Source organism: Calliopsis andreniformis, chromosome 4, assembly GCF_051401765.1.
Source record: "Calliopsis andreniformis isolate RMS-2024a chromosome 4, iyCalAndr_principal, whole genome shotgun sequence".
Classification (NCBI taxonomy): Eukaryota; Metazoa; Arthropoda; class Insecta; order Hymenoptera; family Andrenidae; genus Calliopsis; species Calliopsis andreniformis.
Genome location: NC_135065.1, coordinates 10,261,703 through 10,288,355, shown reverse-complemented (window position 1 = coordinate 10,288,355; position 26,653 = coordinate 10,261,703). Strand labels below are relative to the sequence as shown.

The following is a 26,653-nucleotide window of genomic DNA, read 5'->3' as shown; positions in this document are numbered from 1 at the left end:
TCGGGCACCGTGAAAGATCGCGCCTCGACAAGCCTCCCTGATGCAACTTAGCCAGAACCGCGTCTGCATCGCCGCGCTTTGTCCTTTCCCGCGGTTCGAGGTGTATCGCGGTCGTTCCTAGATTCCTACATGCCCAGTTCCCCAGCAGACGCTCGTTACTCACGTTCAGGTGCAGCCTGCACGTGGAAACGCGATTACGCCATTAGCATCGGCACCCGGCCAATACGGCCTCGCCGATCACGGGGATCGGGAATAGATCCGCGGGAACAAAGAGATCCACAGCTCGCGAGCGCGTGTGCCGTCGCGAGGGGGACGACGGGGAGGCAGATAGAGGCCAGATGAACGCGATTCCCGTGCCCCCTTTAGATAAGGCCGTCGTGATGATGCCTTCGATCCAAGGTGCAGATCATTTCTGCCGCACGCTTATTGTGCTCGCTCGTGGGAATTGCGTAATCCTCCGCTTTCGAAACGTAGTAGGACGAGCGTTGGTTCGATGAAACTGCTGGTTCAATTGGAAGAAGAGTTCGGAACTGGGGAATTTTGGGGATTTTTTTTTAGGAGAATTTAGAGCGTTGCTATGAGTGGGACTTGTTGAAGCACTGGTTTAGGGTTGGGATTTGGAAGAGTTTGGAAGTGAGGAAATTTTTAGAAGACTATTTTGTGTGAGATTTTTGATAGACTGATTTGGGATAGAATAAGTGGTGGAAGTTTGATTGGCATTTGTAGGTGGACATTGATGGCGTTGTGTAACTGTGGAGAATGTTAGCAGGGTTTATTGGGATAGAGAAAGTACTGAAGTGGTAATGGAGTAATTAACCTGGAACTGAGCTTCCTTGAAGTAGACACAGGTTGAATTACTACATGCTGAGAGATGTTCGATGATTTCTCGTAAGCAATTTTCGTTTGAATGAAATTAAATCCTTCACCTTTTGTCTCACCGCCCATCTCAGGAAGTGTAGCTTAAAACGATGGATGCAGACATGTGAATGTCCTTGGTTATGCAACAATTGGTTCGTTTTTATTTTAATATCTCGCTCTTAGTGATATGCACTGATAAATACGAGCTCCTACGTTTATCTTCCTTCTGTATTATACAGTCAATAAAGCGATGAGGGGACCTCGCAGCAGGTCTTGTATAATCGACTGTCAACAGTGAATTCATTGCAGCGGCTACTTTTATCAAACATTCTTGATTATATTCGCGTATCATTTATCAAACTCCCAGTAGAAATTCAAGCTTCGTGACACGTTATATTTTCCAGTTTAAATATTTATTCTTCGCTCACTCCATCCTTCGTCGACTCGCTGTATTTAATTGCCTAGTTTAAACTCTTCGAAGCTCATTAATTTAATTCTTTAATTCCCACTTACTTCTGCATTTAAGTACCTAACACTTCGGAACAGTAAATTTTGTTCTTTTAATTGGATATAATTAACGAAGCTTATATCCTTTGTCCTCGCGGATATCTCTTTTTTTTTCTGCACCAAAGTGGACTCTGATATAAACATGGAATGCAACGCAAAGCGGATATGCAGCTCCAAAACGGAACGTGCGTTATCTCGTGGAAAAGGAGCTGTCATTGGAAACAAGGTGCGCGCGTGTCGAAGGATGAACTGAGTCACCGTCTCGCATTATTTCGCGACGGCAGCGTCAAAGGTCGTTCTGAAATCGCATTTTGAAAAGTGTCATTAAAGCGAGTGAATCAACCGTATGTAATTGGAATAAATTCTTCGAATATTCACGTCGTCGTTCGTGGGTCTTTGACTCACGTTTTTTACCTTTTCATTGTACGTAGCGTTGCAACAAATTTTTTACAGTTTTAAATGATCAATTGATGTATAATTTCAGTAGCCCCGATTCCAGGGCAGCCCACAAACTTGGCCACTGAAAACTGTAACGCTACCAGGAAAACGAGTCGCGTCCAACGTGCAGAAATAACCAAGAACCTTCCTCATATGACGTAATCAATGTTTTTCTAACACCTCCTGGTACAACTCATCATAATAATCGAGTCTATGACGTAAACGCTTGTCTATGGAGCCATAAGTGCTCTAAAGACCCATTTCCACAAGCATACCTAATGCGAAGTAAATTCAATCCTCAGGATGCAAAATGATTTCAAAATGCTTGGACAGAATTTGAAGGTAAAAATTCGACAAATTATTTCCAAAAAGTTTATTATTCGAAATACATATTTTTCACGTGGAAACGTAGCTTAAGGCTCGCCCCCTTCACCATCACGTTCCTCTGTGTTCATCAGAGGTTGACACACTCGGGCTCGGTTTCCTTGGAAAAGAATCGAATCACAGGCAAATCGCCGAGCTCCTGTTGTAACGGAGCACGGGCTTGTAATTTGAGAAATTGAAGTCATTACACGCCTGACGTCAGGCCGTGAACGAACCTTTCCCAACCTTTGGTCGGAAGTTCCTCGAGGTGCCTGTCGCGCGTACGCTTTCGCGGAATGACGTCAGGGATAAATTATCAGAAGCATTCCCGGATCTTGCGAAAGGCGCAGCCACGGGGATAACTGGTCGTTCCAATTTTTCAGCCGACTCACCGGTTGCTCGTCGCTCGCCCTCCATGAGCGTTCCGCGAGCTGCTTCAACCATCGAGATATCGCTAGCGACTCTTCAATAAATTATCTTAACAAACCTGTGAACCGTATTTGAAATCAGCGCCTCTAATAAACTCCAGGAGAATGGGAACAGTATTCAGTTCACAGGTATCAGTACTTTCAATTCTTCTATTTTAATATACATCCCTCCATCGCTAAGAAACCCTCTTTTAAAGTATTTGAATTTGCTAAAAATAGGTATCTACTTGGAGAAAAATTTCAATTCATAATTTTTGAATTAATCTTCATCTGATTTTGACGAATTTCAGCTTTTCACTGAATACCACCCTTGCATCATCTTCTCAAACGAAGCTCCACCCCCTCAACTTCGACTTCTCTGTAGCGTTTCCTCCAAAACGGGGCGCAACTCTGGTAAACCTAACTTCTCACGAATCCCGGAAGTTCGTCAAACCCGATTAACGAGTGCAACCGAAACTTAGGTAGCGAATGCTCAAAGTGGCCGTCAATTTCGTAATCCCTGCACCATCTACTTACTCAGAGGAAACCCGTTAGCGTTGCCAAATGCTTCTGTGCAGTCTACAAGGCGCGTGTGATCGCTATGCTAAATCCCCTTCGTCAAAACGGTGAAAAAGACGAAGGTCGCCGATTCAGGGTTAAGCTCGACACTGACTGACGCAGAACTAACGAGATTATCATGAACCTCGTCGAGCTTCCATCCTTCCTTGGTCGAGGACACTGGTGTTCCTCGCGTTTTCGTTTCCAGAGAAATAACTTGTACGACTCTGACGCGGATTTTCGCCACGTCGTTAATGGGACAGGAGAGAAACGGTCTCGTGTAGGGGAATCCTTGCCATTTCTTTTAACTGTCTCTCGTAAAATACGCTAAGTATAGTAGTCGGCGGAACGGATATAGCAATGGACGCTGGCGCAAGTCTTTGGAAGTGTCTGTGCGGTATTCTAGAGTTTCTGATTTAGGGTGTGAGGGTTTACATTTAGGTGGCTTAGGTGTAGATTAATTTGTAGTTGGAATATATATGGTTGACAGGGGTAGATACCATAAAATTAAAAAATTGTACACAGCACCTCCAAGTAAAACTGTAAAAAATATAAAAAATGTTCAGTTATATATCCACCTAAGTCGATTACCCACAATTCTATATTTTTAACTTGGGGTTGCGACGCCAAGTCTCATCGAATTCCATATAAAAAAATCTGGCACCCTCTTGCAGCCATCTTGCTGTCATCTTAGAAAGCATTCTTCTCCACGTTCTTTACAGCTCGTCCAAAAAATGTTCTCCAGCATTCTTGGATTCTCGATCCAACGTACACCAATGCCATCGACTCCTACCTCCACTATGCTTGCTCCTAGCTGGCTCCAAAGCGAATTTTACGTGTCCCGTTACACGGACCGAATCTCGCCGCGCATTCTTCGATCGAGGTCATGGCTCCGCGAACGTGGCCGGTTTTCACGGTGCCGTGCACGGTTTTGTCCAGCGGAATCAGTGAAAAGGTGGAGGAGGAGGAGGAGGATAAGGAGCACAGGTCGTCGTTTTATCGGGAACACGTATAGGTACACCAATTCCACGTTGACCTTTCGCGATTGCTGGGGCTGTCCGCGCAGGTGTTCAAACTATGGCTGATTATGATTAACAGCCTCGACTCTGTGGAAGACGATGGTAACGCGAGCCCCGCTGGCTCCTATGGATTCAGGAATTCCATTGTGACTCTGTTGACGTTATTGAGGATCGATAATTATTGTCATACCTTATGGTGATAGAAAATATACAAGCACCGCCTACGCACGGTTAGTCGTCATTGAAGCGCGTGGGAGTGGTGGTGAATTGTGAATGGAGTTGACAGGAGGTTGTATTGAAAGGTTCTCAGAGTTTAGGGATTATGAAATTCTGCGAAATTCACCAGAAAGTTACGACACTTACAAGATGCTACAAAATCTCTCGATTTTTTGTGTGCTCCCTTTGAACCCAGCTCTGAAATTCACTAAACAGTCAAAAAACTTAAAAAATGCTGCAAAGTTCATCAACTTTCTACGAATTCTCCGTGGACCCAGGTCTGAAATTCTTCAGAGAATCACGAGACTCCCAAAATGGCGCAGAACCTCTGAATTCCCTACAGACATCCTATAAATCCAGCTCTAAAATTCAGCAACAAGCCATAGGCTCCCAAAACGGCGCAAAACCGGTAGCTCGACCAGGTGGTATCTGAAAGTCTGATTCATGAAATCGTCATGTCCAGCACGTGTGAGTCGAAGTCGTGTACCTTGCCCGTAAGGTCTCTCCCATGAACGGTTGAATGGTCCGCTAGAGGTGTATCGCGCTTTATTCGTCTTAGCCAGGTTTACAGTTATCATTGTTTGATGGAATGCGGCCTTCCTTTCCTGCTTCATGACGAGGCCAGTCGTTGCAGTCCCACGGCAATATGGCCAAACCCGGAAAGGCCTTGGGCCAGGCGTCGGACGTAACGCGATTTCGCGGCTGGTTTCGTCGCGTGTCGCATTCTTTCACGGCCAATCTCGATCGTTTCGACGCTCACCTGGGTGGGGAGAATGGTAGCAATCGCATTCTTCGACGCTTATGACACGTCCACGACGATTGCAGGTGTTTCGGTGGGCCTTTCGACGTCGGGAAGCTGATTGCGAATTCTGCGCGATAAGGCGACCTGGTATGCGAATAGCGTGTGCAACCTTGTCGATTTCGAAACTGGGGACTGCACGTGCTACATTGTTAAGCTGCGATTCTACTTGTAGATTGTCTTTAGCGAGGTATACTGTGACCTGTATCCTGAGTGAGTTATATTCTGAAGGAAATCTTCGATAATAATGAAGTCAGATAATTTGACAAGAGTTATCCATATCACGAGGCTCTTAATTCTATGAAGCAGTGGTTGGGATCAATCATCATCACTGATCGACAGCCACCGACTACGTTTCAAACGTAGAAACGATAGGTTTAATATACTAGGTAATTACATCTGCGAAATAATAATCTTACTGTCTCATTTGTCACGAACCTGAACTTCATAAAAAATTTCCACATTCAGAATCCGAATATCAGGTCGCTTCTTCGAAGAAAATTCTTTCTAAACCGCGGCAGCCGACGAACCATCAAGCGGAAAGTGAAATCGCGAGTTTTTATCGCCGCTCAAGAATCCACGAAATGGCACGCAACTGTCGGCCGAGAAACTTCTCTAGAAACGCCGGTGCTCCTCCTGTTTCTTCCCTTTCCACGTCGGATGCACCGGAACGGGGGATCGAAACGCTCGAAATGTCGAACGTTTTCGAGGGAATTACTTTCGCTGAGCGAACAGCACAAGAGGAGCAGGACACCGTCGCGGCGTTCGCGGCGGTGGGAGGTTGCGAAACGCAATACCGGGTGAAAGTGCATTTGCTTCATTTCACAAGGTACGCTCGGAGCGCGGACGCCGCCGAATCCGCTCGTCCGACGAGGAGTTTCGCCGCTGCGAGCGTGTTGCAACGACAAAACAGTTTCGCCCGTTGGGCAACGAAATTTTATGTACTTATGCAACGAAATTCAATTGGACGAATTTAGGAGAGCTGTCGCGGTGGAAACTGTGTCGTTTTCGAGGGGTGTTTTAACCCCTTGTAGCTGGTGGGACATGTATGTTGCAGTTGGGTATTTTTTTTGTTGTTGCACTTAGAATGACTTTGGAGGCTTAGTTAATAGAAAGAAGAAGATAGTGAAGATGGTTACAAAATTATTCGGCTGAGGAAGAATTAATAAGAGAAGAATTATTAGGATCTTTCTTTTTTTTTTTTTGAATAGGTAGAAATTAATGAGAGACAGATCATTTCAGGTTTACTTATTCGTTTATTGTTGTGTAATAGATATACAAGTTAAGAAATTGCTTTAAAAGCATGCTCTTATAATCTGCAGCCTTTAATTAGTTAATTAGGTAGTAGTTAGTTGGATAAGTTGCTACATATCTTTGTTTTAATAATGAAAATAGTGAACCAGAGGCTCTTCTATATCCACAACTCTCTACACAAACCTCTATCACCCAGAATATTTCACCATTCCTTCCGCAACGAGATCATCAAGATCTTCCTCCATCCTCAACTCCCAAGAATCCTCCCATAAAGGCAATGTCATCCAAGAACGTGGCCTCTTCCCATCAAACTATCATCTCGCTGGCAACGAAGGAAGACCGCCAGTCGGATGCACTCGAGTTAGATAACAACGGAATTCCAAGGATCATCAAGTTCCTCTGTCAACCGTTCCTTCAATTAATTCCTGTCGTCGAATCGCGTGGTCGCGTGACGTCATCCACAAGTTTCGTGCCTCGTTATCTAATGATCATTATGCAATCGTGTTTTCGAGCCCGCGACGAGCAGCCGGTTCGCGTGTCCTCGCAGAAGGAAAACACCGACGACGATGCGAGTTCGTTCTCGAGGACCATTAGGTTCGACGACACTCTGTGCTGTCTAAAATTCATTGTGATTAGAGGAGAGAGCGAGAGAGGAGCCAGGGGACGCGTCGAGGAATCGGCGAGCCGGCGAATGGAGAAAAATCCACGCGGGGGAGTGGAGGGGGGAAGAAATTTGAAAGTAGCCAGTGAAAGTGCGGCCGAGTGCAGCGCACGTGGCTCACGGCCAGAGACCATGGCGACCTCGGGCGTACTTCCTACTCTGCCCGCTTCCTCTGTTTTCCGTGGATTTTCTTTTAGCAGGAGGAATCTTCCAGAAGACTTCCTTGGGCTGAGAGTGTTTAGTTAGAAGGGAGAGGAAGATTGTTTAGTTTAGTTTGAGGAAATTGAGGAAAGCTTCTGGGTGCAGTCACTCAGAAATTTTCATAGATTTTCTTCTTGTTTTGGGAGAGAAGGTAATTGACTTGTTCGTTCTGGGCTCGGGGGATTTAGGTGGAAGGGAGTCTTTGAGGGGGTTGAAGTGAAAGGGGGTAGAAGAGGGAAGCTTGGGGTGCTCTTGGAATCTTATGGTACTTCCCAATAATCTGGCGATTTGAATATACGAGCATTCGAAAAGTTGCAGATTTTGGATACTCGATAAGTGGAACACTTGAAAATTCGAATATTTGAAGATTTGAAAATTCAAAGATTCGAGTATTTGAAAATTCGAATATTCAACTGCTCCACTATTCGAATATCCCGACCCCCACACACTTATTTCTCAATGAAAAAATGTGAACCCCACAGTGCTGTATTTTCCCAAATGGCACCAGAACCTTTCGAAAAATCGATTTTTCGAAGTGCCACGTGTCCGCCCCCTCAACCATTCTCCCGACTCTGCGTAGCCGGTGACCTTTGAACGGTCTTCCTTCCTCCGCCGCTGGCCTTTAAGCCCGCGGAGGTGAGGGAGTTCAGCTGGAAAAAAAGCCTCCCGTTGGGGCCTTCGATCGCCCCCCGATGGCTCCGTCACGACGCAGATTTTCGCTCGTCGGCCTCCCCAATGTTTAATCAGTCAGACCGCTGCGCTGGCCTTGGTGATGTTTCAACACACGTTCCACGCCGCGTGAACTTCCCGCCGCGAGGAAGGGGCAGCCGTTATCGAGCGGTCTCTTTCGCAATAACCTGGAATAGGGAATTCGTCTAGGAAATGATAGCAGTAGAACAGTAAATCATTTAGAATAGCAAATCTAAAATTTCCATACATAATGATTATACACACAGGTACTCCCACTCTTCTCTGGGAAATTCGCTGTCACCTTCCAGTCACATCACCTGAGGAGCATCTCTATCATCCCCACTGAACAATCCTCTGTCTTCCCCCCATTCCAATCAACGCATCAAAACTCCCTTCTTCACCAGAACCCTCTGCAAGCCATCACTAGTACCCCAGAGCCTCCTAAACACGAAACCTCAGATAAGTGACACGAATCAAAAGGCTTCCATCCACAGAAACACTCATAAAGGCAGGTAATTAACCCTGTCTACCGCGATAGCGAGCCCAAAAAAGGGGTTCGTTTTCGGTGAACCCTTATCTGTCCACAGAGCATACCCCACGAGTTAGCGTATCCCTCTGCAGGGTGGGGCCCATGGCACAGTTGGCCTCGCAGGACTTTCGTCTTTTCCACCCCCCACCCCTTCACCATTGGACAACCCCGCGGGTTGGCTTGTAATTCCTAGCGTTATTATTGTCGAGTCATAATTGAAGGCTTCGCTGAATTAACGGTAGTCTGTGTGCGCTCGCATAGTCGAGTTCTCGACCTGGCGAACTGCACAGCGTGCGTGACATTCGTTAGCAGCGTGTATTTACATGCCGAATTCAGTGGCGCGTGATTCCTATCTCGTTCGGCCGGCATTCAGCTGTGGATTACAATTACATAAGAGCCTGGGCGTAGCGTTGGGTGAAGGACCTCGGGAGGAATAAAAATTCGAGTCGCTGGAGTTAGGAGCTGAATGGCTGGGATGGCGAGCTTACAGCGGGGACGAGTGTGACTGAAGTTTTTGTCGGGGGTTCGACGGACCGGTTGCTGAATCATAAAGCTGAGGGACAAGAAGGAGATGCCTTCGATCTGTTAATTAATGGGGAGGACGAGGTGCTGGCTGGAAAATGGTAGACAGGTTGTACGAACTGGTTAACTAGTCGTGAAAGTTTAATAATTATGCTCGCGTGGACTGGAGAACCTGTGGATTGCGTTGTGGGGGGCAAAGCTAGCTAATGCGATTTTGATCACTTTTTAAATGCCACTCGCTGGCTGGTGTTACTGGGAGTGAAGGGACTCTGTCTTTGGTCGCTTCTGTGACAGGGTTAGTAGATAAAAGAAGGTCTGAAGGTGAGGGATTATTCATTTCTTGAGAGATAAGTCCCTTTTATGGAACTTTAAGGAGATAGGTATATTGGTTTCTTAAAAATATATTTCTGTATTCAATACATTCCTCTTGTTCTTATTTCTTTCCTTTCTCTAGGTTACAAGTAGCCTACCGTCAAGTCTTTGTCTCCTCCCGGAAGTAGATGATCTATCACAAGCCACAGTAGCTCCTTCATAAAAATGCTAACTAGTTGATTCATTAATAGCTCGATAACTTTTAAACGTGATATAGGAAGCTCTTACTCAAGCGTTACTATGCTACTATGCTTCCTCATACATTCATGAAATGATTTTACATGTCTATTTCCAATTCTAAAATGAAGATTCCACGTCACCTTGTGTCACTTCGATCAGGAAACCTGCGAGTTCAGTTTTTCCTCGAAACGACAGCAGGTATTCAGTGACGTAGGTTGGGAGTACATACCTATCTCTACCATGGTTTAACGCGTTTGATCTCATCGCTTTCGTATTCCTGACGCGGGGGCATAAATTAGCAGCGTTAACCTCCTTCGAGGGAATCGAATTCGGTATCGATAGGTGCGTTAACCGGTTAACGACATAATAAACACAACGTACGTGAATACAGGAAATTGGTATCCGCATTGGACGCTCGCCTGGCTATATTTATCGACCTCCCCTACTTTGAAATTCACTCGAGGTGAAACTTCTTCGAATTTAAGTCGTTCGATTTACGATTTACTTTCGAACGATTAATCCTCCGTATCTCAATCGCTCCATCTGACTTCTGCCACCAGAAGAAAGGACTCGCTAATTGGGGAACGATTTAAAATGCAGTGGGAAATTTAATGCGCCATTGTATTCGAGGGAAATGTGCAAACGTATATTTTAATGCTTAAACGAGCCTCAAAGAAAGAAGGCTGTTAAATGGTCGATGATACGTCGTCTTTTCTTGAATATTTTCTGTGCACCATGTGCTTCAAGGTTGCTGCCAAGCACAGAACTCACTGCAAAATTGAATAATCGAAGGTTAAATGTCTGGCACGAAAGAAGGATGGAAATTGCTCGTGGATAGTAAAAACTTTGTTAAATATAGGAGTGCGTGGAATAGTAAATCTTTATATGCAGCACGAAAAGGTAATATTCTTTTCAAGGCAACAGGCATATCTTTTAAAGCCAGAGGGAGAGTAAATCTGTAAAGTAAATTTATAAAGTTTGTATATTATTAGAGATCGTTTTTAAGTAATTTACTTAACCAATTATGTTTTTATTCTTCATTACGCAGCGTCCTTTTTACCTGCACTTACAACTCTAACTACCAGTAGCTTGAATTTACCTTCTCAAAGATTACCAAGTATAGATATAAAAAATTAGTTCCAGGGAATCCAGTGACATAGAGCCAACACTTTTTTTTTTTCAAAAAGATCATCCGAAAAATATCACTCAAAAATCTTAATCCTCCAGCTGGTTTTATTATCCTCCCGAGGACACCCTCGCGAACGAGTTCCTTCTTTTCCACCGAAAGCGGCGCCGATTGGAGTCTGGAATCGGATAGGATTATTGGTCGAGCCGCTGGGGGATTTCCTGTGGGAATCCCTGCGGTGCCACGATAAAACTGTTCCTCGTAAATATGGCTGGCTCGCGGCCCTGTATTACCATCGCGTTCCGCGCAATTATGCCCAGCATCGTATTTAATTGAACACGTGTAGCACGTACGCGGGCGAATAAATTCAATCTCCGTGTAGTTGCGCGCGCACCGTCCTGTGCGTTAGATCGTGCGCAGGCTGAAGCTGCTTCAATGAAATTCCATTTTAATCATCGATTCCTACGGTGTTTGCCTTCTTTCTTTCCTCTTTAGTATGAGAAATGAGAATCTTCTGCTTAGAGAAGGAGGATTACCTAAGTCTCGAGTCAAATTTAAATGGAATTCATGTGGCTCTGAATTTGCATTCTCTATTTTCTAGGACCTTTCTTCTATTCTATTTAGAGATACAAATGAATCCTATATAGGAATTTCTGAAAGAATACAGGTTGATCGAGCGCCCTCAGAAGTCTCACAATGAATTTCTTTTGAATTTGAATATTTTCCCGCCCAAATCGCGGTTTTTAAATGCATACCTACAGTCTCAGTGAAATATATTGCCCTCGTGTTCACCAAGAATCAATAATAAACTGTGTTATTTCAACGCAGAGGCAAACAGCGAATGAATAATGAACGTTAAATAAAATTTACCTAGCGGTGTTGGGAGTACATGCCCACGTATGGGAACGATCTTTTTGCGTGCAGGAACAGCACGCAGAGGATGCACGTGCAAATCCTCGGCCAGGCGAGCGATAATGCGAATATAATGACGACGTTGCCACGGGTAAACAGTCTTCCTCCTTTTGGTTCCGCTTGTTTTCGCTCGTACGGAAGCGTTATTGCCATCGTCGCGCCTCGATGGCTTTTGATTCACCAAATGGGCCCGATTTCGTCGATGATACGAGGCTTTTGCGCCGTGTCCCCGCAGACCGTTTATCTCCCTGGACGACGATAAGAGACGTAGAGGTTTTTAATTGAGACCTCGAGAGACGCGCGACAGACTGGATCGTTCTATCGATATCGGACGCTGATTTGATCGTCGATAATTGCGACGTTCGTCGTTGATAGCAGGGAAAAGTGCTGGTTAATCGTGAGGTCGTCTGAAAATCGAGGCGATGATTCGGAGAAGAGATCGACGATGAAATCCGTTTGGATAATCGAGTGTTTTATTAGGTATCTGTGTTATCGAGAATCGTGTATTCGTAGCTTTGCAAGATTTATTAATATTATACCATTGCATTATCGTAGAGGCTGTTGTAAATTCTTTTCGTATAAGCAAATACAAAAATATATTTGAAATGGAAGTTCAAGTGCTCCGAAAAAATTGTCTCTATTCCTGATATAATTTTCAAGGAAATTAATGCAATTTCCCCTTTCCGCGTATGATGTGATCGAACAAGTAACGTTAAATGCTCCTTCCACTAACTCAGGGAGAAGATGCAGCAGGAAATAATATTCGCGAGGGGAATATTATTTCTCTGCGAGCAATCAGCAGCCGCGAGGGCCTGATTTCCTCTCGAATGGTATGCAATCGTGCAGGGCTCGGGTACACTCTTTTCTTCTTTTCGCACAAATTATTATACATAGGTACTACATATTCAATCCTATGAACAAAATAAAGCCTCAACTTAGGAGCACATAATTATAATTACGATTATAATTTATGGGCCCTGTCCAGTTAATAATAATATCTATCAATACCCTCACACACGCACTCTGAGTTCCAAACACAACACGATCGTGTATCGACATCGCAGGGTCCACCATCTCGGCCAAAGCAACAAAATAGTCACCTCGTGGCCGGATATCACCATAAATAATTGCTGGACAGCAATTCGAATCGAAGAGCGGTAGGCAAAAAGATGGGAAAGAGGGGCGAGAGGAACGCGTTACGGCTAATAATGAAAAACCGCGAGAAACGTGCGCGGATTCCTGCCCAGGGCGTTTTCGCGAAGGGGAAAAAGGACCAAATGCCGTTTCACGACTAGCTATACCCGCTGCGTGTGTTGCAGTGCGAGTATCACTGGTTCACCTGGCGAACTAGAGCGTGCAGATTGCGAGTTCTAATCGGCGCGTTAAACGGTTCGGGAACAAGTTAATTGATTACCATTAAGTGTCGTAATAATAGACGCGCGAACGAGATAAGGGGGCAGACAGCCTCTGTCGGTGAAATCGGTGGAAAAATCGGGCTTCTCGGTGGCCAGGAAACGCGCAGCGAAAAACGGCGATACTGTTAGACGTGATGGATACTCCGCGGTCGATCGTTAGGGAAACGCGACCTTTTTCTGGCGAATGTCTTCGCGTGTACTTTAGCAAGAACCACTGTAGGAAATAGATTTTTCTCGCTCGGCCGGGATTATTCAGCGCAGCGATCCTCTCTGCGTGTTTGCTTGAAGAGGATGGATGCTGGGGCACTCTTGACAAGCTTCTTCTAGTTTGAACCTCGTTTCACGGATAATGTACTTGGCTGCCGAGTTGCCTGGCGCACTGACCCTAACCGAGGGATTGAATCTTTGATGTAGATGGGGTGGCCTGGGTCACTGCATTTTTAGGGGAATCTAGGGCAAAGGGGGGATTGAATTTCGGTTTTATTTAGCTGGTAATGAGGAAAATTATTTTGAGACTGATCACTCTAAGTAATGATACTAATTGAAAGAAGCAATAAATCTCTTATCTAATATTGATATCCTAAACAAGATTCCACAGAAACGTAAAAATATCTCCTTCCGAGAGTCTCTCCAATTCATCCTAAATCTACCTCACTGTCGTCGATGAATAGAGAGTAGATAGAATCTTCAATTTCAACCAAGATATGAATTTTCAACAGTGCAAAGCAGAGGTGAATTTTTTCTATTCAAATGAGTCCATAAAATAGTTCACACAGGTAGACCCACGTTAACCCCTAGAATAATCAATGCACTATTGCCCTCAGTAACCTGAATGAAGAGAGTGGATTGAATGTTCAGGCTTTGAGCAGGGGCTCTGAGCAGCTCCATAATCGGTAACCTTATAATGCAAAGTGAGACTGAAATTTCGGGTCACTCGATCTAACGTAGACATGTTCACCCTGTTGCAGACGATGAGCTTGACCAAACGTATAGACGAGGTCAGGTTGCTCGAGTCACGTAAGAGCGCCCGGCTGGCCGACCAGGATACCGATTTCGCTAGGCTCGCCGATATGGCTGGCGATCGCAAACGGGCCTCTTCGCACTCTATCGACGTGCCACACGTGATTGGGTAAGTCTCTAACCTCCTTCGATAACAGTTTTTATCATAGCAGCTTGTGTCGTTTGTTGAGATACATCTAAGCCTCTTTTTCCTGTTTTAACTTACATGTGTTAGAGTTAGAGTATTCCCTCGCTGGAAGATCGTGGCTGTGATCTCGAAATTATATAGACAAGAATTTTTCTGGTACACTTTTTTACATTTGTGATAAGATCATAAGTTATTTTATAGTTTAGAGAAGTTAGCCATGATCCTATAGCGGGGGAACACTACACTGTGTTACTTCGATCGGAAGTTCAATATTAAAATTTGAGATTTGGGCTGGTTTCCAAGTCTGCTTGAAAAGAATTGCATATTCTATGATGAACAGTAGCAACTTTCCTTTCTGTACCATTTTTGAGAGATTCATTCTCAAATTAAGTGTCATTAACCAGAGTGTCCCTTGATTAGAGTTCCCTAGAATGTATTTAATCCTAGTGTATATGTTTCTAGTTTCTTCTGACCCAATTATAGCTTTCATTTAGAACTTCCATACAGAATCTCAACACCCAAGATACGTAGTTTCTTCTCAGAAACTCACAGGACATCCCTCCCCATAGAATCCACTGTCTCACAAGCCTGCCCATCACAAAAACTTGGAACAGCTCGCAGCTGTATTAAATCGAGGCCTCAAATCACCTCGCTCCCCCATGTCGCCTAGCACCCAGGTCCACAGGATTCCTCGACGCCCAGTGACCCCAGAATCTAGACTAAGATCTTATCGAGTCTGGCCCCCAATTCGCTTCGAGTCCAGGCTCTCTTCCGCGGCCACGAAAAGATCTCCAAGCATGATACTCAGCAGTGTCGTGAACCGAGCACGATTCCTCCCTTCGAGAATTCGTGCCCGACGCCCTAGCGCAGACCCTTCCACGCTAGATTTAGCGTGGGCCACGTGTGTGAGCCCGCGCACCCACACACGCCTGGCCCTAATGCATGCGTGCATGCGTTCCGCCCAAAGGATCGAAGGTGTCCCCCCGCCTTTGAAAAAGGCTGCGCGCACCCACACGTTGCATCGGGGGAGCGCTAAAAGGCGTCTGGTTGCTGCCGATCGTTAGACCGTGAACGCACCCTCGCCGAACACCTGTCCCTCGCCCTTACCACTGCACGCGAGACCCGCCGAAATGCTTTCTCTCCCTCGGGCTCGTTAAACGCCGTGGAATCCGATCCCTCGGTCGCGATTCGGGTCCTCGGGGAAGAGGAGGTCGTGGGACCCTTGGAATTCACCCCTGAATTGGGGAAGACGGGTGCCTTGACCTCTGTGACCCGTCTGACGAGACCATCGCGTGAGGAAGCTGGCGACAGGTTTTATTGGTCGAGGGGTGGCTTTGTTCTGGGGGTGGGGGAGGATTTTAGGGAGTTGGGTGAAGGGTATGTGTTCTTTTTTTTTATGAGACGTAATGTGAAGGGAAAAAATTTGGATAGTATTAATATTGCAATTTTTAATACAAGGATGGACCTCTTTTTTGGTATACGTATAAGTAGTTCACTGGTGGTGGTGAAAGTATCCCCTGCTATAGAAGAAACTTTAAACTTATGGAATTATTTAATGTAACTCTATTCAATAATTTCGCGTTTTCCACTTGTGACAATTTTCCTGTAGGATTGTGATGCACTTTTATTTACTTATAAAATTTCTGACTTACAAATAGTATTTCCTACAGTATATAAATACAATATTGATATTCATAATATGCAATACAAATATTCCATCAGAAGTCCCACAAGAATAATTCCCCTTTTTCTCAGCCACATCACGAAGCTACTTCTCCACCCCCATTCCCTTAGCACAATCCAGCCGCAAATATTCTCGAGAAATCGAACCGAATTCCCCCTGAAAGTAGCCAGTCAGTGGACCCCTCGAGTCGATGAAAAGCCGCGTCGCCGTCTCCGCTGGAACAGGAAGCGAAGTTGGCTTCGGCTGACAAGAGCTCCTCAAACTCACGCTTTCCACCCACCTGCGACTCGAGATCCCTATCTTTCGGACAGACAGCCTTCCTCTTGTCCTCCCCCTTCCCATCTGTCCCCTCTGTCTGTCCCTCTTCACCCAGGGCCCCCGTTCTCCCTCCCTCGATCGTTCCCCTCGGTCGAGGAGGGTGGAACGGCTGTTTCATGACCGACGACCGATGCCAACGACCTCCTCCTCGACTTTTCGGTTTTTTTTCTACCTTTCTTTCCGTGAACGGAGTCGTGCACGACCGAGCCTCCCCGAAGATCCTCTCACAAAGGACGAGCACCGTGGTGGGGGGAACACGTCCGGTGGCCGCCTTTGGGACCGAATTACGCAGGTAGACGGCCGACGTTTTCGGCCGCACCTGGCCCTGGCACGACCTGCCCCACGTGAAAGGAAAGGTCACTGCGGGGAAATCGAACGCCTCGAGAATCGCCTCGGTCTTTGGTATGGATGACGAAAGCACATGCGCAGGCTTGGCCGCCGTTTAACGAGACCTTGCGCCGTGGCCAAGGATTTCGCGTGAAACTTGGATCCACTGGGCCTCAGTGTCTTTGAGGAAGGGGTCTGTTTGAGGCTCGTGGGGGGATCGGTGGTGTGGAGTTGGGGTGAGAGTGGAAGTAGGGTTGGTTGGTGTTTGAGGTGGACGTGGTGGAATTTTTAGATTCTGGGGGCCTTACAGTGATGGAAGAAGAGAAAATTCTGTGAAGGGGATGGAGAATTCGAAGGGTTGAAAAAAGCAGAAGTTTCGTGGAATTAGTTTAAATTCATTTGTGAGTTTTTTAATTAAAGTAGAGGTGTAGAAGTTCCTTTTTGTTGAAACAACTTTTTTTCATAGGAAATGCTTACAAGAAATTTGTTAAGGTCGTGAACGTTTTATAGAAAAAGTGGATGAGTTATTTTAATGATGATATTTTTTAGTTGTACTACTATTTGTGCTCACACTCGTATTTACTCTTCTTTCGTCAACGATGCTATTTGCCAACCGATCATTTACGTAATTTTCCTCATAATCTATATTTTTAACATTGCATAAACCACACGCTTGTTTTTCTTCTTTGGGCGATGTTTGTCAGGATTATGAAGTATTCGATTAAACAGCATTTAAATAGTTTCACTATACACGCTTCTCTAGTTGTGGTCGATTAACCCTAGGGGGATTTCTGGGATTTTAATTACCTTCTCACGCTCTTAACTTATTTATGAGTCACTTCGTTTTATTCAGCCATTAACACAGCTTTGGTAGCGTGTAAATTCGTAATGTTATACGTCCAACGTTGAAAGAACAAAAAATATGAATATCATTATGTGTCATGGAAAAGATTTCTGTTTATTTAATGAGTGATAGTAATTTATGATGTTTTGGTACTAAAATAAAACACATTTTCTGAGGAGTTATATTATTTATTTTTCTAAAGAACTGTATTGAAAATTCAGAAGCGAAGCCACGTTCCACATAGCATGATCGAATCTCATCAAAACCCGATAGAATTCAAGTTCAACAGGAGCCGCTAAAGGTCAAATGGAATCAGAGTGCAACCACCGAGCAGACTCTTTTCGAGGATGATGTCACAACAGAGAAAGTTGCTGCAATATTTCGTATCTACATTGATCATATCATTCAGTTTCAATCCAGGCGTTGCAGAATATAGTAGTGAAAATAGATAGAAGGTTTGCTCAGTCGAGTGACTCGAAAACGTCACCAAGCCATTCAGTTCTATAAATAGTCCATAATACTACTCGAGTTGGGGTTCCAATTTGCCGCTTGATTGATACACCATGATACAACTTGCTCATGTCTTTTGACCTGGCAGTTCAGATTGGGAGCTTAAACTTTGTCGCCTGTATCCTCTTGCATAGCCTCAGAAATTTCGAATTTTAATTCTCAAGCCCAAACTTTCACAGGTTTATTCCCTTTTTGTACTGTCTCTAGAATTAAAGCTATTTCAAGTTCAAATTCTTCTAAATCTACTTACGTTGTAAAATCTCTAAAATTTAGAATTTGGTTCTTCAAGATCACATTCTCTCAGCTCTATTATTTTGCAGAGTCTCAAAAATTCAGAATTTCTTTTCTGAAGCTCAACCTTTTATATTTCTAACCCCTTAGTACTATCTCTAGAATTAGAGCTTCATTTCTGCCCTGTTCCACTGCCTCTAGAACCAGTGACTGGCTTCCCAAACTCAAAATCTCTCGACTCCATCCCCTTGCAGTGCTTCAAAATCCTGGAGCCTCATTTACCTCCTTTTCACACCGCCTCTAGAATTAGATTTTTATTCCTACCCCATTCCACTGCTTCTAGAAGCAACATCTACTCTCTCAGTCTGAAACTCATTTCCATCCCCTAGGCTAATCTCCAAAACTCAAAGCTCTATCTCTCAAACTCAATTTCCCTCACCTCTATCCCACAGTGCCTCTAAAATCAACCCCGCACATTCTCCCTCCCCATTCCCCCTCAGCTCTACCGCTCGCCACCGAAATCCGAGTCCTCATCTCAGTATTTACACTGACAGCGTGGCAGCCGGCTTCTCGGGGCGTAACAACAGAAAGTTTGTGCTGCGGCAACGGGTGCAGTGAGTCAGTAGGTTAGCTTACGTAATTTCGGCCAGCAATCTCTGCGGGCGAGGAGGGTTTTACTAGAATTAGGTCGATCAATACCGCGACAGTATATGGGTCAGGTGCACTGCCACGTTCTCTCTATGCCGGGCTGTCCCCTTTCCCGGTACCTAGCAACCCCCAGGGCCACCCACCCCCAGGACGCCGCGTCCTGTTTCGATCCTGGTTACCAGGCGAGAATCTCCCTTGTCCATCCCTGTCGTTCCCTTTCGTTCGCTCGCGTTTCGACGCGTTAATTCAGCCCAATCTGCGGCGATCTTGATAGGCCTGCCGCGCTGGGAATCTGATTGGGTGGTCTTTTAAGATCGACGTGGTGGCCTGTGTGTTTAATGGCGGATTAAAGCGAGGATTGCTGTGAGCGATGCATTGAAATATTCTGAGGACCATGCTTCACTTTAGGGTCTTGCGTATTGAGGATGAAAGTCTTCAGCCTTTAATTTCGTTTCTTTTTCAATACAGTGGAGCAGGTATTGGAGGATATTGTATGGTTAATTTATTCAATCCTTGTCGTGCATCTGGTGCATTAGTTAATTGCATAGAGGAAATTGCAGTATTTATAAGTTCACTGGAAGCAGGAATTCTATTTTTAAGTTTGTGTTGAAGAGTGATGTCTGTCTCTGTGAGGGAAATGTTAAGGGAAATAAAAGGGTAATTCCGAGGTATGAAAGGGATAGCGACGAGCTTTTAATGAGGGGTACAGTTTTAGAGAGAATGGAAGTTCGAATAAAGCCAGGTTACAACTTGGTAGACGAAGTCCATTATGCTTCACAGTTGTTCTTAATTAGCAGTGGCCCTTAATTACCATCGAGTCTAAAAATTCGGTTTAGAGTCCCTTTAATTCAACCCCTGAAGGCTTAGTCCATTAAGATAAAAGGCCAACACTGTGCTAATCGAAAATAAATGTGTTTCGAGACTCGATGCGCAGTTTGACTGTCATCGTGTCGTAAACACGGTAAATTGCTCGTTAACACTGATGTGGTTTAGTGTACACATGAAGATAGATCGAAGATGCTTAGCTTCTATTAGAACTGTCTTGTTTGGGGTTCTCGGAACCGTTCTGCCGCGTGCTAAATCTAGCAGGCGTTATTTCCATTGCGCAAATAAGAAAGGAAGTTTATTTTGAGGCTTGGAATATGGCGAGAACTTTTCATCGAAGAATTCTGCAACTTCTATATTCAAGATTGTTGAAGGCTTTAAAAATGATATTCCAAATTAATACTTGAGAAAGTGAAATTAAAAGTAGAGTCTTTTTTTCTTTGAAGAGAGGAAAACTAGACATAATTTTAAGTCTTCAAGAATATTTATTAATATTTCAGATAAATTTCGCCACTTCACGTGGTCACATCGCCACAATGCTACCTTAACTCGAGCCAAAGTTCTATCACAGTGTCCCTCCTCCCGCAGTCTCCACGCTCCACATTCAAAATCCACAACCCAGTAACCTAAAACAGGAATTCCCCATCGCGCAATCAGGGCAGCCCGAAGAAACGGGGTCTCCAGTGTGCAGAGACCTAGAGAGCCTTCAACCGCGCAACACTCGAGTGAACAGGTGTTCATCGAGCACTTTCACTCGCGGAATACACATCTAGATAGGCCTGACGATGCACACCAAACTCGAGCTATCGTTAATACACGTGAACCATCATTTCACAAGAGAGAAACAGAGCCATTTCAACGCTTACAATCGAACCCCTGGAAATCCCTGTTCCCACGGAGAGGACTCGGCTCATCCTCGACTCGCGGGGATTCCCAGCTACGGTCAACTGACCTACAGCAAGCCTTTGTCGGTTCTCCAAACGAAGGTTGCACAAGGCTCACGCAGCCAGGACGAGGCTAGAAACGTTAGAAGGTGGACCGCCTGGCTATGTGCAACCTAGACACATCGCGAGCCAAGGTCTCGAGCGACGAAATATGCCAACGAGCCGCGTGATCTTGACCTACAGAGGCACGCGCCACTGGCAGATGTCATTTTTGTCCCGCGACGAACTTTCTGTCTCTGCGCGGAGCCACGATTTTGATGAGCTCCTTGTAAAAACTTGGAGGTTGGTTAAATGTTAGTGTTGAACGTTTGTGGGTTTCTTGAGGCAAGAGACAGCTACAATGGGTATAATGTATAGCAAGTAGGACAAGTAAAATAAGTAGAGTAAGTAGAGCAAGTATTTTGTGTACGTTGTACTGTGTAAAGCAAGGGGTTTGGAGACATAAGGCGAGGGTAAATGGAGTTTCGAGAGTTTTGTTACTCAGAGGGCTATTTCTGAGAGGATTTCATGATTTGAGTAGGTGGAATTGATATTTGGCAACGCAGGTATTTATATTTGGTTCTAGTATAAATAGTGTGAATAGCACTTTGATTTATCGACCTGAAACCAAATTCCAACAGTGTCCCTCTGGCACCTACTTTCTCACTCTATAAATCTCTCTCAAGAATTCCAAACTTCGATTACCTCCTCATTTAAATCACCAATTTTTACTCAGTCTCCACATAGAAGCCTCCCAGAAACTCTTCTCAAATCTCTAGCCCTCTCCTCGAGTGGACTCTAGACAAAAATACCTCTCAACCACGAACCCCATAAATCATCCCAGGACTCGATCTCCTAAAAACCAACTTCATCTAAACTCTCGTAAACTTCATCTAGACTCTCTGTCCTAAAAAAAATGATCATCAGCTTTTCTCCTGCTTGATTGCTTCCTCTCATCGAGGGTGTCGTTCGCGACCTTCGTTCCTCCTCGGCAGCAAGGTTGCAGAGATCGCCAGGGATCGTCTGTGCAAAGTCGAGCCTCGGTACGGGGCGGGCGGTGCACGAGGGTGGTTAAGGTGGCCTAACAAATAGTAGGTCGTGCCAGGCTGGGGCCACGGATCTAGGTCGATCGATAGAGCTACGTAGCCACCGGTGCGGAGTCGCATCGGATAAATGGGTCAGGTACACGGTACCCACGCGCGTCGTTTTCATCCTTCCTGTTTTCCCGTGTCCCTCGCCCACCACCCCTTTTCTTCCCCTTTCTTCCCCTTTCTTCCCCTTTCTTCCCCGTCGACGCACACAGGGAAGGCCGTCTCACCTACGCTGATGCACGTGCCGCTGCATATAGCGTACCTGTTGTAGTACTTGGCAAGCCTCTACTACTTGTTGAGGTGGGAGGAGGACGCCGAGCGAAGGGGAGACGAAGACGCCGAGGAAGAAGAGGGTTCTGTGACGACGCTCTTGGCCCTCTCCCACTTGGACTGGTCAAGGGGTGGGTCACTCTCTATCCAATGACGAATCTGGGGCAATGAAACGGGAGCGGTGGCACGTGCACCAACACACTCGACGAGTAATGTGTATGCACGAGGAACGGGTATCGTGCACACCACAGACGAAGACCTTGCCTTCTCTAGAGCGTTTTCTCTCGCGGGCTGAAACGAGCCCTTGTTCAAGCCGAAACATCCACCAGACTTTTCGGTGGAAGGTCGATAAAGTAACGCGACTAATTGGATGACCTCGCGGCTGGGGCGGATCGAATAGACGCGAGGCCTTCGGGGACTCGGTGCAATTAGCGGATGGTTCAGATAGCCTTTGTGATGGGATTTTTGTTTGGCTGAAGGTTGAGTTTAAGTACTTGCCTTGCGAGTAGTCTAAATATTGGAGCTGGCGGTTTTACAGTAGACCTGGGGAAAAGGACACATTATGAGAGCTTTGAGTAGAGGCTAATGGTAGATCGTCTGAAGTTTGCTTTTTTTAGTATCTTTCTTTTATTTAACTCTTCGACTGTTGTGTCACCCATAGATACGTATTAATAAAAGATTATAGTAAGGAGCAAGGGATATTAGAAGATAGAGAGCACTCTAGAATGACTATAAAGATGAATCAACAATTTTTCTAAAGTTAAAATCACTTACATATAGAATACACTCATCCTGGTATTCAAAGCAGCATTAAATTAACCTGAGCTACAGTACTTTGAAAACAAAGACAATTCAGATGAGGTTGCACTCTATTTTTGAGGGTGCCTTTTCTTCTCATAGAAGAAGAAGACTCAAAAAATATCTTCAAAGTCTAGCCCCTCTATCAAAATGCAATCATCTACTTAGAACACTATTCATAACACAAATCCAGCAAAATATCTTTAACCACATCTTCCTTTTCCTCCGACTTCAACACGATTCCAAACCATTCTATGTCACAATATTCCTGAACTTGATCTCATCTTCCAGCTCCATCGATAGCACTGATCCGCCCTAAACCCAGTTTCACCGAATCGCTTTCCCAATGCAAGGGAGACTCACGCAATCTCCGATACAGAGCTGTTCTCCGTGGCTGTAAACTCGAAGCCAGCGTAATCGGGGGAATCGGGTCAGGGAATGGGGTCGGCGTAGTCGAAATCAGGTTGTCCGGGTTGTCCTGCGAGGAAAATCAGGTCGCTCGATACAGGCCACAGGCGGCTGCCGCGTTCCTGTATCCGAAGTGACCCGTCGTCCGACTCCCGTAACCCGGATATCGTTTGGAACTGGATCGATGCACTTGCCGCGCGTTCCTTATGGGGTGCGCGTTGCTCCCAGCTAAAGCCAGATGCCGACTGTGATCTCCAAATGCACCAGGGGTTATGTATTTGGTTATTAAACATTTTTCTAATGTTTCATTTTTAATTATTTTAGTGAATTTTTGAGGCCATTGAGTATTCGAACACTTAGAAGTACTTTATGTAGTAGAAGGTGATTTATTTTCTAAGAGTGTAATCGAGGGGTGTTTATTCCTGGAATAATTCGAAGAAAGATGATTAGAATGTGGAATGTATTTTAAAGGACTTGGAGACGGACCATTATCGTGGCATTTGTAATTGATAGGTGATTGTAGAAACTGGGTTAGATTGTAATTGTTTTCCAATGGTGGATAGAGAAAATTGATTAATAGACGCGAATTCTGCATTGTTTAGTCAGCCTTATCTTCCTCTGATTACATAGTACAAGATAAGTAGCTTGGGTCTTGTGCTCTTCGAGATACTGGACAAAAGTGATCGACAAAGCTACTCCAAAAAAGGAGTCCCATAGAATCTGAATCCTCATTCCACAGAAATCTCTTCAAACCTGTTCAAAACAAAAATGAACCCTCAAGTGTGACACAGACATTAAAACTCAACTCACCATAAAGTCAAGTGTTAAACATACCGCGAACAGGAACATCAACAAATCCCATTCGACCCAGCCTTTCGCAACCTCCAATGGCGCGTCACCCCATGCTAACCAGCTCAGGCTGTTAAAGTCCTCTTCTGAACTTCCAACAAAAACACAGTAAGAAGGACCTCTCTGACCTGACCCAAAGGGCGCCATTGGCCCATTTATGCACCACGCTTTATTCTCCACGAATTTCCTGTGACCCCGTCGATGACAACACGCGGAAGTGCCTGTGCCAGGGAGAATCCCGTCAGTCGAAGGCTGGTAGCCGACCTAACCGAGCTGGCAACAGAGTTTCGCGTGTGGGGCACGAGTCGCTGACCCACTTACCCGTCCACGGGGACGGCGTATCCCGAATATGGATCAACGCGCTTCCCGACCCATATAACGAGAAGTGCATTACGGTTTCTGGGGCAACCGCGACCCGTGCACCGGGCTAGGACACGGAAGAGCCTCTTCTCTTTGCGCCCAACTCTCCCAGTCTGATCGGTGTGCTCGCTCGGGGAAAATTAAATCGAAGATGAAACGGCGCATGTACGTAAGCGTTTATCCATATTGTAATACTGTTCAATGTATTATCCAGATATCTGGAATTTATTTTATACTACTTTTTACCAATTTATTTTATTAGACTTTTTAGCGAGTAATTTGGGGGCTCTACTTTGGGAATTTCTGGTAAACGCTATTTGTATGGTATAGGATTTTAAGGGTGGAATTTGAGGAGTTTAATTGGTATTTAATTGGTAATTACTTATATTTGCTTAGTAACTCGATCAGAGGTATCGATGTTTTTTTATTCTTTGAGATTACTTGATGGTGCTTTTTTAGTTGGGATGGTTATAGAGTTACTGACGCTTGCATGCATTGATTTTAGGATTTAAATGTTTGATGTTTTAGAATGATTGCACATGGTTTTATAGTTACTTGTAATTGGGTTTAATGAAAGTGAACGGACGTAGGGTGCAACTTAATTTTCACTTTATTGACTTATAACAGAGTGGAAAATAGAAACGAGCCCGAAATTAATTTGAAGATTGATATCCGCGGAAGCGATTGGCTTAAAACCATAGCGCAACATTGGCAGAAATGCATCGCCAATCTAATCAATCGCGTGCAATCGATAGCACCTGGAATTGGTCGTATCGGCTTCCTATTGCATGTGATTGGTTAGGTTAATAGCATGGCTCGACATTTTTCCGTCTTCTGTTAATGGGAAACATGAAATTCAAGCTTCAAGCTACTGCTAAACCACCTTTTCTAATGAATCGTCAGAGATCAGCAGGTTCGCATTTAAAAATAAGACTACATTAAAGAAGGAACGAAAATACTTCGACAATCAAAGCTCAAAGTCCCAGTACGCAAAGAAATTCAAAATAACTTCTATCGTTGAATACATATACAATTTTCCAACACTTTTTGCCTTGAAAATGGCGCATCAGTCGACCTCTGTCTAATGGCGACCGTGGCTCGCCGAGGCTAATTCGAACCGTCTAGACGAGCGTCATCAGGTCCCTGCTTTACACTCTGCCCAGGTTAATCGATATTCGAAAAGGACGTTGATCCAGGCAGCGTCGCAGTTCGACTTCCGGTTCGTCATTGCGCCACGTGGAGCCTCGTGCACCGTGTATGTCCTTCGACCGAGTTGCATAACGTTATGTCACGATACGATGATAACACTGATCGTTTACAATCGAGCGCATGGATAGCTTCGCATTTTCTATTTAACGAAGACAGAGGTGGGAGGGCTGTTGCGCGTTGAATTTAAATGCCACGAAATCGACAGCAGTAATTGAGGCCAGAAAAAGTTGCGAAACAATAACACAGTCCCCGTGGCAGTATCCTGTTGCATTTTATAGTTAGTGTTAGTGTTGTGGATTGAAAGATGGATCACTAGTTCCTAATCGCTAAAAACTAGAAAAGGACAATTGGAGGTGTTATCAGTAACCATGGAAATAACTAAAATGAATTATACTCGTAATTATTTGTTACTATCATACCTATTACTTGTTATTACCTACTATTGGCTCCATTATTTACAGTATCAGGAAAAGTACAGCGTGATCGAACTCCAAACACTCGAGCCGAATTGGAGAAAGGGAGAGAGGATCGATCGAGGACGCCATTTCCCACGCTCCAATTTTTCTCATAACGATTCGAGCGCGCAATTAGTACGCAACGCGTTCCGAAAATTGTCCCGTCGTTCAGGGCTCGTCCAAGTACAAGGCGACCAAGTATCGAGAGCACCGTGTATCGGGCCAATTTACTTTCTCTTTCGTTTTTGTCGATCGTCTTTGGGAGCTAGTTGCAACCGAGCGTCTCTTTAATTAAACTGACAGCGAGGACAGGCGGTCTTCAGCGCGTCAAACGCTCAACTGTCAGATGTTTTGGCGCTTTCAAGGCCCACGTTATTACAGTTTCTACCAGAATTTTTCTTGCTCTTTTAAAGATGTCGGACGACTTCAGGACTTTTTATGAGTCGGTTTGGAACTCGAGACTTTGAGAAACTTTTATGTAATGGTGGTCGAGGAAAAGTTCTTTTAGGAAGATTTCTTGGAAGTATGGTGTCACCTGACATTTTATTATTTCTTGTGTTGTTGGATAGCGTGGACTAATCCTAAAACAATTTAGTCGCTATGTTGGTAAGGGAGTACTCTCATCTGCATATGTTAGACCCGAAGGTTCTCTGAGGTGAAAGGAACTCATTTCCTGCAGGTGTTTCTACGCAGTCGCTGTTAGTTCCCATGCAAAATCACACAGCACAC

At 44.8% G+C, this 26,653-nt stretch overlaps 1 protein-coding gene across 2 annotated transcripts in view; it reads left to right on the top strand.

Moving 5' to 3' along the window:
• Nucleotides 1–26,653, top strand: part of Glut4ef (Glucose transporter 4 enhancer factor) — a 77,769-nt gene that overhangs the window by 19,280 nt on the left and 31,836 nt on the right. For both annotated transcript variants that reach the window (XM_076375852.1, XM_076375853.1), the window contains exon 3: nucleotides 13,996–14,156. In XM_076375852.1, coding sequence (XP_076231967.1) covers nucleotides 13,996–14,156 — 161 coding nt within the window. The remainder of the gene's footprint in view (nucleotides 1–13,995; nucleotides 14,157–26,653) is intronic.